Source organism: Calonectris borealis, chromosome 1 (assembly GCF_964195595.1).
Source record: "Calonectris borealis chromosome 1, bCalBor7.hap1.2, whole genome shotgun sequence".
Taxonomy (NCBI): Eukaryota; Metazoa; Chordata; class Aves; order Procellariiformes; family Procellariidae; genus Calonectris; species Calonectris borealis.
In genome coordinates this window covers 81715213-81727950 of record NC_134312.1, presented here as the reverse complement: position 1 = coordinate 81727950, position 12738 = coordinate 81715213, and the positions used below count along the sequence as shown (strand labels likewise).

Here is a 12738-nt window from a genome sequence, read left to right as displayed (position 1 = left end):
TTATTGTTCTATAGTCAGAACCACATATAAAAAGTCATCCTTACTAAAAAAGGAGGTAGAGATATCATGTAATTTTTACAATTACTTTTAAAATATCAAGATGCTTTAATCAATAACAAAATATTTTTGATAGCCAGATCTTCAGAAGATTGAGACTTGATTGTACCTTGCTTTTATCAGAATTATGTAGAAAGATTTTTATAGTAGCATCACTGTTGTACATGAGTACTCCTATACTGTAAAAATGACAAGGAATCTCTCCTTTTCTAGCCATCAGCTCTTCATGTCAAAAAACAATGTTGTATTATATTTAAGGCCCACTTGAATTCTAGTGCAACTTACACATGGACAAGTATAGAAGTTGGAAGTGAAATACAAGCCCTCACAACAACTTTTTAATTTATTCATGTGTCAGGCCTTTCTGAGCCAGTATGTCATCTTGGAAACCTGATAAGCTAAGTTGGTGTTATAAGGTGCTGAGAACTGGCCACATTTCAAGAGTTTTCCCTCCTCACTAGGAACAAATTATGTCTTAAAAAAAAAAAGATATCCTGATTCTAGATTAACTTCCTTTGTACTGAAATCTTTTACATTTTCCTTTGTTTATTAGAGGGTAACCTTTCAGTTCAGAGGTCTGTTATTGATACAAATATTTTTGAAAGACAATCTGATGACCCCCATATATCCCATACTTTGCACATCTGTCTGTTCTTACATTCTGGAAAGCTGAAAAAATCCAACCACCTAACACTGAAAACTGATAGACAAAACTCTCACTTTAGGAAGGGCTGGAAAGGACTTTGCATCTTGAAGTTAATTTCCATAGAAGGAAACACACATCTGATTCATGCAAGCTGTCTTTCAGAAGACTAATAATTGCATAAAATAATCTAAGTAAATAAATACCATCAAATAAATATACCTGCCTGTAACCTCATATTCTTTAAAGCTTATATTAAAAGATATTTTATATGGTGAGAAATATAAACAAAACAGATTAAAATCTTAACTCGTCTATTTAGAGAAGTATGACAATTTCTGAACAAAAGCTTGATCAAACAAGCAGAAGAAAAATCCTTATGTTGATTGTGGTAAATATCTTAAAATGGGACATGATCCCACAAGCATCATTTCCAAGATCTACATTTACTTTTCTTTACCATAGTTAATTACCAGGGATAAAAGTTTAAAAACATAATGACATGAAGGACAGAAATTAGGTAAACATGAGAAGGGAAACTTGGCCTACACAGAACACTAAGTTCAATTTTAATTTGTTTTCCCATGTTTTTTAATACAAATTTTGTGATTGTGTTGTAGATGGTTTATTTGTTGAAAGGAAGAAAAGAATGTGACATGCTTAACAATGGCCAATGGTCTCTGTTAATGGCTTTGCCAGCACATTTGGCAAACTAATATTCCAAAGACAACTGCAATAATTCTAAGGGCTTTGGTATATTCAGGTCCTTGAAGCTAAATCATTCAGTATTTGACTTCTTGTGTAAGCTCCATTTTCAACACTATTGCCGTATTAAAAAGGACCAGTCACAACAAGGGTAGGAATTGAGAGGGTTTGGTCTTAAACTTGAGTGCCTGGTCTGCCTAGGAGTAACATACTAATGAAAGATCAACGTGGAGAAATAATGTCCCTTTTACAACAAATAATTCTCCAAAATATAGGAGAGTGATTATCAGAAAGTGTAACCCTTTTCAAGCATAGAAAGATACAAGAACAACAACAACAAGTCTGCTGCAGTAAGTCTGCAAGGAGTAATAATTAGTTCTAAATGTAAGAAAAATGTGAGCTTTTGGTTACTAGCTTGGCAACCTTGTAGACAGAACTGAAAAAAAATGGCAGCGCTCTTTTCCTTTGTACACCAAAATAAAGGCACTTTCACAAATCTACCGGTAGGAAGACTTATCTATGCCAGGAATACAGAAAAGGCAAGTAGTCAACTCTTTGCCATTGTTGTTCAACCCAGAGTTTCAATACCTAATTTAGAGGATTTTGGGCTTGAGAGATTCTGGGGATTATTTTCTGGGGCTAATGATGAATGGTTCATATTTTTACATAGCTATCCTTAAACAACCAATGTTGGGCATTACATTCACTCATGCCACAACTCTGCTTGGTGTGGCGTTACAAAATTATAATTGGCTGGTATCAGAGCAGATTAGTCATAATTCCAACAGTTATGACTGCAACAGAACCTAATTTGGGCCATGAGCAAGCACTTGATTGGAATAATCTGTATCAGTTCATTTTATTAAAATCCAAGGAATGCAAAATAGGACTGTACTCATTGTAAGAAAGATTTTCCTTCCTATGCCTTTTAAACAATTCAGTAGACTTGCTTAGGTGAATTTCCACACTCAAGGTAATTTGGGGATTAATTAGACAGTACTTGCAAAATCTACTGAAAACGGAAATCACTTCTGCATATAAATGATATGTACTACTGTAACACAGTCTTAAATCCTAGAGAAGACATATTTCAGCACAAAATTAAGCATGGCTAATCATAAGTGAATTAAGAGAGTCAATGAATTTCACAATTCTTTATTTCACTGAAAGGACTAATCATATTTACTTCACATTCTTAGGACTCCTTATTTGGTTATGTAGGACTCCTTATTTGGTTATGCAACTACTAACTGCCAACATGTCTGATAAATATAATAAATTCCTAGAAATACGAGTAGTTAAAAAGTCCCCAAAGTGTAAAATATTACTTTTATAATTACAAAAGCACATTTGACTCATTCACTTCAGAAAAAAAAAATCTTAACCCTTTTCCATATTGAAATATTAACCATGCATTAACATTTTAAAAGAATCCATGAGATGGTTTTCTCAAACAAAAGTACAGAACAGTTTTTGCCTTCACTGAATTCTCTGATGATTCACTGTTATTCCTTTTTTTTTTTTAAGTACATGGTAAAGGGTTACTAAAAAGGTATTTAAGCTATAAACAAACAACCAAAAAAGCTTGATTTTTTTTTAAACCTAACAAAGTTTTTTGGTTTTTCCTGCTACCCTGAAGAATAACTTGCTGCACGTTTCCAGACAAGGTTGGTTGCAGTATTTTACTCGGAGGCTGGCATATCTGATGTTATTTCTCCTCAGAGTACTGTGATCTCATTGACCAAAATATGGCAACTAACCACATGAGGCAACAGGAAGACTTGTATGAAGTATATTCATGCCATGGTTCCCTGGTATTAAAGAATGTCTTTATATAACTTGAATATAAACACTGTATGAGAAATAATATGCTAAATATAAATATTGCTTAGAATCACAGTATTCAATTAAATTCCTAGTTTTTTGTGCCAAATCATAGAAACTGATAAAAATAAATCTTCTTTTCCAGATGGCATATTGCCTGTTGACTGGTAAAATAGTTTGCAAAAATCAATATGGCACATGAGTATATTCCTTTACCCAACTATATATAAAGAAATTATTCCTTAAAAGGGACAATATCATCCATGCAAAACTCTCCTTTAGCTCACACAAAGGCACTGACATGGTGAAAACTGTATCTAGAAAACATACAGAACTTTCATTCAATACTATAAAATTGTTGCATTTCACAGTTCGTTTATATTTTCAGAAATAAAAAGGAGGAAACATAAGTATAGCAATTAACAATAGCTCACTGGGTTTTTCAAAATATAAGTTCACACAGAAAAAGCCAGATATTTTATACACATCTAGCACAAAACAGAAATGAAAAATGCTGATACGCAACATGTTCAGTGGCCCATCCAAGGTGGGACAATCTGAAGAAAATTCCCATTTGAGAACTTCTATTGCAAAGTGGTCACCAAAGAAGTAAGGGGAAAAAAATGCAATAATTCTCCTGCAGAAGTGAAATGAGGGAGGTATGGAGAAATGGGACATCACCAATGGGAACTTTTGAAACTTTTTTCTGGATAGGTTCCCTTTAGATGAAATTAGTGTAAGTTGTATTGATGGAGACAGACATATTTCTACAGCTAGTCCAATTTCAATATTAGCTAGAACACTAGTAACAGTTATTAGGAAAATTACTAAAAGGCTTTCTTATTATGAGTTGTTGCAAACATGAGTGATGACTAGAATTATTTTTTACTTTTCTGCAGCCGACAACATGGGCTGCGTTCAAGCAGAGGGTCCTAAAAGCATCATCAGGTCCCCTACAGAGTGGTGCTCTCTCAGACTTGGAACTTGGTAGGCCTACCTTACACGTGAGGAGAATCGTCTACAAGTCCCATAGAAGCTAATTTAAAAAAAAAAAGTTGTGCATAACATTAAGATTCCAAATTTTGCAGCAGACTTGGAATCTGGCACAGATAGCTCTCCTGGAGCTGCAGATCCTGACACGACCAGAAAGAAACATACGTTGCAAGTAAGTTTGGGGTATTTGCAGAAAACAAACAAACAAACCTGCCTACCCTCCCTAACAAAGTATTGCAGGCTTCTTGACTAGTCTAGCAGGTCCTAGACTCAAGCTTTCAGCTTATTACCTGAATCACAAGACCCAACCTCAATCCTATCCTTTCTGCCTTGCCAGTTCTACTCCAACCCTAACTAATGTTGGGGAATTTTTATCATACCCCTTAAGGCAAATTAAACATGTTTGTGCTTAAATGTAAAAAGACTTAATGAACAATGGATTGGACAGTCCTACCTCCATAAGCAGCTCTATAAGGAGTCTGCAAAGATGCAACATGAGACAATTCCTTATATACACTTGCACCAGCACTGACCATGTGAGCATCGGCATGGGGCACCCTAGCCCAGTGTTCAGTTCATCCCCCAGTGTCAGCTCTGTTTACAAACAGTGGCCCCTGAGCACTCACATTCCACGATGGATTGCTACAAGACAATGCTGCAACATTTCTTATCACATTATCAAGGGAAACCTCACTCCTTTACACGGAGTCCTTCTCTCTCTGGCAATTCCTGCTTCCATCAAGTTTATACCATTCTGCAATTGGGCCTTCTTGCCCTCCACGCCAGATCATTCCTTGGTCATGAATTACTGTTGCTGAGCAGCTACAATCTGAATTTCCCCTTCCCTAACTAAATGGTCAGATTTGTGTTCCCAGCTCACAGTTGCCTACCACGTCTCATGTCTCCCTTCTCATCCTCAAAACCAGCCTTCTTTTCCATTTCCCATTATCAGTTTTTTTTCCCCTCTCAGATCTTCTTTACCTCTTTAATTAGAATTAGAAGCTAATTAGAAGCTACCTCTTTAATTAAATTTAATTAGAAGTTAATTAGAATTCTTAGCTTTACCTACTCCTTCTCCTAACTTGATTCAGTTTTTGTCCTCTCTGCATTTCTTACTAGAAAGTTTCCATAACAATACAAAAGACACAGATTTATCCTCCATGGTAACATCCAGCTCTTTCATCTTACCAGCTGAGAGGAACTAGGAACAACATGAGAGAAGAATTACAGATTCAGCCTTATTTCATCCTTAACTCCTTCTCTTAGTGCTGTGTAGATAAAAAACCTGCTGAATTGCTCTGTGAGGATGCTTTCCTGCAAATCCAGTTTGTTGAGACTGAGGAGGTCCAAAATGTGGATATGTGATAAATAATCAAACCCGAAGTTTACCACAATTGACTGAGCATTTTTGTTTTGTTCTGGTTTTAAGTTTCATTACTGAAAATGGCTAACCTACTTTATCTGAAGTTTCCCAAAGTGCAGAGCGAGAAAACATGTCATGCAAAATTTCAGGCCAAATAGTCTAAATTGAAAGCAACAGAAAAGACAATCTTAAAGTGAAAGAGGTTGAGCAACGAGAACAAGCAGTACTAAAGACAACTGCCTGCAGTGCATACTTATTATATACTATTACGATAGTATTATTTGGAAATTGTGTTATCTTGGCAACTCATTTACCTTGAATTCTTCAACAATAATACTCAAGGCTTCATGTCCAGCTTTTTTCATGTCTTCTAACTCCTGCTTATGCTTTTCCTGTACAAAAACATGGGAAGATTATATACAACATAAGCATTTGACATAACAATTTTAATTAGGAAAGTAAAGACCAATTATTTTCTTCCTTTTTGGTATCTTTCATGAAGAAATGCAAACATCTTGGCTCTTTAGATATTATATATATACACACTCAATTCAAGTTGGTCCTAGTATTAAACTTATTTTTCTTTATTTCTTAATTTTACTTTATTAGTCCCCAGATAATTCTAAATGGTTCTCCAAATTTTTTTAAAATTTTCTTTGTTACTCTGATTTTTCTGGTTTCTTGGTATACCTGTGGATGGCAGGACTTCCAAATCACTCTCTTAGTAAATGTTACTTACTGCCTATACTAATAAAAATGTTGAAATGGACTAGTATCAGATTCAGCTTCCTCAGAAGAGCACACCCTTCTCCTACACATTATATAGCTCCTTTTTTAACTTTTTTTAATCTTAAGGCTCCCAGGAAAGTGTTCTTGCATAAGATGTCCTGAATATCTTTTTCAAATAAAGCTCTACTGTTTACTTTTTATTTTATTCACAGTATTATGTAAAAATAATGTGGACAGGAACATTCTAATATTTTTGCCTTTACATAACAGTGCTTGCCTGTGGTTTGCTATCTGAGTCTGCAATGTGAACACCTCATTAGATTCTCATCAGCATTTCACACTTATCAATGAGCAGCACCACTTTTTCATTGAAAAAGAAATTAGTAAGAAGATGAAAAACTTTCCCTCCTCCCTCATTTTTTGCTTCAGGGATCTGTTCTTAAATCAGCTAGTACAGCAGGTCATAGGTGCTTTAAATCACCATGAAAAACTGGTGCAGAAAGCAGTAAGACATTGTCCTGGTTTCGGCTGGGATAGGGTTAAATTTCTTCCTAGTGCTGTGTTTTGGATTTAGTATGAGGAGAATGTTGATAACACAGTGATGTTTTCAGTTGTTGCTAAGTGCCTTCCTAGTCCAAGGACAGCTCCCGTGCCTACTGACTGAGCTAGGTACACAAGATGGGAGGGAACATAATCAGGACAGCCAGTCCAGCTGGCCAATGGGGTATTCCATACCATGTGACGTCATGCTCAGTACATGAATGGTAAGCGTGATCCAGGAAGTACCGATCGCTACTCGGTTATCGGTCAGCGCGGGTGGTGAGCAATTGCATTGTGCATCACTCGTTTTGTATATTCTATCATTATTATTATTATTATTTTCCCTCTTCTGTTCTATTAAACTGTCTTTATCTCAACCCACGAGTTTTTCTCACTCCTACCCTTCCGATTCTCTCCCCGTCCCGCTGGGGGGGCAGGGGGGAGTGAGCGAGCGGCTGTGTGGTATTTGGCTGCCTGCCAGATTAAACCACGACAGTCCTTTTTGGTGCCCAATGTGGGGCTTGAAGGGTTGAGATAACGATAGATCTGACCAAAGTGTGTTAAGGCAAAATTGTTATAAGCATCCATTATATTGATTGGTCACAATGTTGATGTATTGGCTGTCAAAGTTGTGGGGCTGGCTCTCAATGTTGGGTCATGTAATACCTTGCTTGCAGTATATGTTCCCTTTTGTGCTGTTTATCATTATTCGGAACTGGGCCAAGATTATCATTTTGCTGCTGTTTTATGAGGTGATAAAATCATTGGTCGTAAGTCTAATCTGGTATCTGTACTCGGCACTGCCGTCATTTCTGTACCTCGGGAACCACCTCTTAGAAATTATTGGTAATTGCACTTTTTTCTCCTTGGAGAATGAATTTAAGGGGGAGACGGGATGGGACACTCTCTCCCACTTGTTCATCTTCCCTTCCATATCGTCAGAAACTCCTTTTTCTTCTATCCTCTTCACAAAGATGTCCACAATATTCCCTGAGAATTTTGAATATCCTTGGGATGTTCAAACAAGCATGTTCATATTGCTACTATGTCTCCTGAATGTGGTTCAGGCCTTGCTTAGGGTTAAACAACTATTCAGGAATACTGTCCAGAGATCAACCCTCAGGAACAAGAGGGAGGGCAAGCAGCGGTGCCTTATCGGGGCGGGCGGAGCGGCGAGTCTCGGGGGCGGCTATAGACACGGTGGCTACTCAAAACCCCACAACAGGCACTGCGGCTACTCCAACCCCCACGACAACCCCTGTGGCTACTCAAACCCCGGCAACAATCACCGTAGCTTCACCAACCCCTGCAACAGGCACTGCAGCCACTCAAGCTCCGGCAACAGGCACTACAGTTACTCCAACCCCCATGACAAGCACTGCAGCTACCCAAACCTCAGCAATAGGCACTACAGCTGAACCAGAGGACCAACCCTTGCTGGTATCCGTTGCCCCTGTACAGAAGAGGAAATCTTGGAAGCGGAGGTCAGGTCGTTTAGAAAGGGATGGTGGAAGAGCAGGGACATCACAAGGAGAGGAGGAGGAAGAGGAAGAACTCATACACGAGACGGAAACTACCCGATCCCTATCCCTGAGTGAGCTGCGAGATATGCGGAAAGATTTCAGCCGACGTCCAGGTGAGCATATTGTTACCTGGCTGCTCCGATGCTGGGATAATGGGGCCAGTAGCCTGGAATTAGAGGGGAAAGAAGCCAAACAGCTGGGATCCCTTGCTAGGGAAGGAGGCATTGACAAAGCAATTGGAAGAGGGACACAGGCCCTCAGCCTCTGGAGGCGACTGCTGTCAGGCGTGAAGGAAAGGTATCCCTTCAAGGAAGACGTTATATATCGCCCAAGCAAATGGACCACTATGGAGAGAGGTATCCAGTACCTGAGAGAACTAGGTGTGCTGGAGGTAGTTTATAGTGACCTGGACGATGTCCGAACACCCAAAGATCCAGATGAAGTCCAGTGCACGCGACCCATGTGGTGGAAATTACTACGGAGTGCACCAGCATCATATGCCAATGCGTTGGCAGTACTGTGCTGGAAAGAGGAAGAAGCACCAAGGGTAGATGAGTTGGTTAGCAATCTCCAGGAATATGAAGAAACTGTCTCCTCCTCCCTTGTCTCAGCTGCGGAGAAACTGTCCCGGGAGGTCCAGCAACTCAAAGACGATAGGTCCTATTCTCCACCTGGTATGGACGAGTATCTCAGCCATTAAGGGTCAGCGTTCTTCTGCTCAAGAGAGAGGATATAGAAAGTACACACCACGGGGCACCCTGTGGTTCTACCTGCGTGACCATGGAGAAGACATGAGGCAGTGGGATGGAAAACCTACCTTGACCCTAGAGGCACGGGTACGTGAGTTGCAAGGAAAAAAAATCACACAAGGGGGTTCTCCCAGGAAAAATGCTGCTCCAGTTTTCAGGAAAAACCTGTCTCATGACGGTCCAGTTTCCAGTGAACAGTTCCCCAGACAGAGTAGAAGGGCTAATCTTACCTTGGATTGTAATGAAGGAATTCTTGACTCATGTTTGCAAGAAGTGAGAAACAGATATTATGACCAGGACTAGAGGGGCCCTGCCTCCAGCCAGATGGAGGAAAGGGACAACCGGGTTTACTGGACTGTGTGGATTCGATGGCCTGGCACATCAGAGCCACAGGAGTATAAGGCTCTCGTAGACACTCGTGCACAGTGCACCCTGATGCCATCAAACTATAAAGGGGCAGAACCCATCTGTATTTCTGGAGTGACAGGGAGATCCCAAGAGTTAACTGTATTGGAGGCCGAAGTGAGCCGGACTGGGAATGAGCGGCAGAAGCACCCCATTGTGACTGGCCCAGAGGCTCCGTGCATCCTTGGCATAGACTACCTCAGGAGAGGGTATTTCAAGGACCCAAAAGGGTACCGGTGGGCTTTTGGTATAGCTGCCTTGGAGACGGAGGAAATTAAACAGCTGTCCACCTTGCCCAGTTTCTTGGAGGACTCTTCTGTTGTGGGGTTGTTGAGGGTTGAAGAACAACAGGTACCAATTGCTACCACAACAGTGCACCAGCGACAATATCGCACCAACCGAGATTCCCTGATCCCTATCCATGAGCTGATTCGTCAACTGGAGAGCCAAGGAGTGATCAGCAAGACTCGCTCACCCTTTAACAGTCCCATATGGCCAGTGCGAAAGTCCAATGGAGAGTGGAGACTAACAGTAGACTACCGTGGCCTGAACGAAGTCACGCCGCCACTGAGTGCTGCCGTGCCGGACATGCTAGAGCTTCAGTACGAACTGGAGTCGAAGGCAGCCAAGTGGTACGCCACAATTGACATTGCTAATGCCTTCTTCTCCATCCCTTTGGCAGCAGAGTGCAGGCCACAGTTTGCTTTCACTTGGAGGGGCGTCCAGTACACCTGGAACCGACTGCCCTAGGGGTGGAAACACAGCCCTACCATTTGCCATGGACTGATCCACACCGCACTGGAACAGGGTGAGGCTACAGAGCACCTGCAGTACATTGATGACATTATCGTGTGGGGCAGCACAGCAGAAGAAGTTTTTGAGAAAGGGGAGAGAATAATTCAAATCCTTCTGAAGGCCGGTTTTGCCATAAAACAAAGTAAGGTCAAGGGACCTGCACAGGAGATCCAGTTTTTAGGAATAAAATGGCAAGATGGACGTTGTCAGATCCCAATGGATGTGATCAACAAAATAACAGCCATGTCCCCACCAACTAGCAAAAGGGAAACACAAGCTTTCTTAGGCATTGTGGGCTTTTGGAGAATGCATATTCCAGATTACAGCCTGATTGTAAGCCCCCTCTATCAAGTGACTCGGAAGAAGAACGATTTCAAATGGGGCCCTGAGCAACAACAAGCCTTTGAACAAATTAAACAGGAGATAGTTCATGCAGTAGCCCTTGGGCCAGTCCGGGCAGGACAAGATGTGAAGAATGTGCTCTACACAGCAGCCGGGGAGAATGGTCCTACTTGGAGCCTCTGGCAGAAAGCTCCAGGGGAGACTCGAGGTTGATCCTTAGGGTTCTGGAGTCGGGGATACAGAGGATCCGAGGCCCGCTACACTCCAACTGAGAAGGAGATATTGGCAGCATACGAAGGGATTCGAGCTGCTTCGGAAGTGGTTGGTACTGAAGCACAGCTCCTCCTGGCACCCCAACTGCCGGTGCTGGGCTGGATGTTCAAAGGGAGCGTCCCCTCTACACATCATGCAACCGATGCTACGTGGAGTGAGTCGCACTGATCACACAACGGGCCCGAATAGGAAACCCCAGTAGCCCAGGAATCTTGGAGGTGATCACGAACTGGCCAGAAGGCAAAGATTTCGGAATATCCACAGAGGAGGAGGTGACGCGTGCTGAAGAAGCCCCACTGTATAATAAACTACCAGAAAATGAGAAGCAATATGCCCCTGTTCACTGATGGGTCCTGTCGCCTTGTGGGAAAGCATCGGAGGTGGAAAGTTGCTGTATGGAGTCCTATACGCCAAGTTGCAGAAACTGCTGAAGGAGAAGGTGAATCGAGACAGTTTGCAGAGGTAAAAGCCATCCAGCTAGCCTTGGACATTGCTGAACGAGAAAAATGGCCAGTACTCTATCTCTATACTGACTCATGGATGGTGGCAAATGCCCTGTGGGGGTGGTTGCAGCAGTGGAAGCAGAACAACTGGCAGCGCAGAGGTAAACCCATCTGGGCTGCCGCATTGTGGCAAGATATTGCTGCCCAAGTAGAGAACCTGGTTGTAAAAGTACGTCACGTAGATGCTCACGTACCCAAGAGTCGGGCCACTGAAGAACATCAAAACAACCAGCAGGTGGACCAGGCTGCTAAGATTGAAGTGGCTCAGGTGGATCTGGACTGGCAACATAAGGGTGAATTATTTATAGCTCGGTGGGCCCATGATGCCTCAGGCCATCAAGGAAGAGATGCAACATATAGATGGGCTCGTGATCGAGGGGTGGACTTAACCATGGACACTATTGCACAGGTTATCCATGAATGTGAAACATGCGCTGCAATCAAACAAGCCAAGCGAGTAAAGCCTCTTTGGTATGGAGGACAATGGTTGAAATACAAATACGGGGAGGCCTGGCAGATTGATTATATCACACTCCCACAAACCCAGCACGGCAAGCGCTATGTGCTTACCATGGTGGAAGCAACCACCGGCTGGCTGGAAACATACCCTGTGCCCCATGCCACTGCCCGGAACACCATCCTGGGCCTTGAAAAGCAAGTCCTATGGCGACATGGCACCCCAGAAAGAATTGAGTCAGACAACGGGACTCACTTCCGAAACACCCTCATAGACACCTGGGCCAAAGAGCATGGCATTGAGTGGGTCTATCACATCCCCTACCATGCACCAGCCTCCGGGAAAATCGAACGATACAACGGGCTGCTAAAGACAACACTGAGGGCAATGGGTGGTGGGACATTCAAGCATTGGGATACACATTTAGCAAAAGCCACCTGGCTAGTCAACACTAGGGGGTCTGTTAATCGAGCTGACCCTGCCCAATCAAGACTTTTACGTACTGTAGATGGAGATAAAGTCCCTGTCGTGCACATAAGAAATATGCTGGGGAAGACGGTCTGGGTTACTCCTGCCTCTGGCAAGGGAAAACCCATCCGTGGGATTGCTTTTGCTCAAGGACCTGGGTGCACTTGGTGGGTGATGCAAAAGGATGGGCAAGTCCGGTGTGTACCTCAAGGGGATTTGATTTTGGGTGAAAATAGCCAATGAACTGAATTTTATGATGTCAATTGTTATATGATATTGTATATCATTATTTCTATGGTTGCTATCAATGGTATAGCAGTGAAAATCACCCAGATTAATGAAGAATGAACTAACTCTGATGAAACCGAG

The 12738-nt window shown here is 41.9% G+C and overlaps 1 protein-coding gene across 5 annotated transcripts in view; it reads right to left on the bottom strand.

The window, feature by feature from the left end:
* The window catches only part of CCDC91 (coiled-coil domain containing 91), a 171461-nt gene that overhangs the window by 79721 nt on the left and 79002 nt on the right, over window positions 1-12738 (bottom strand). For 4 of the 5 annotated variants that reach the window (XM_075162664.1, XM_075162673.1, XM_075162690.1 and 1 more), the window contains one exon: window positions 5900-5977. The exons of the other annotated variant lie outside the window; for it this stretch is intronic. In XM_075162664.1, the coding sequence (XP_075018765.1) occupies window positions 5900-5977 (78 nt within the window). The remainder of the gene's footprint in view (window positions 1-5899; window positions 5978-12738) is intronic. 5 annotated transcript variants of the gene reach the window in all.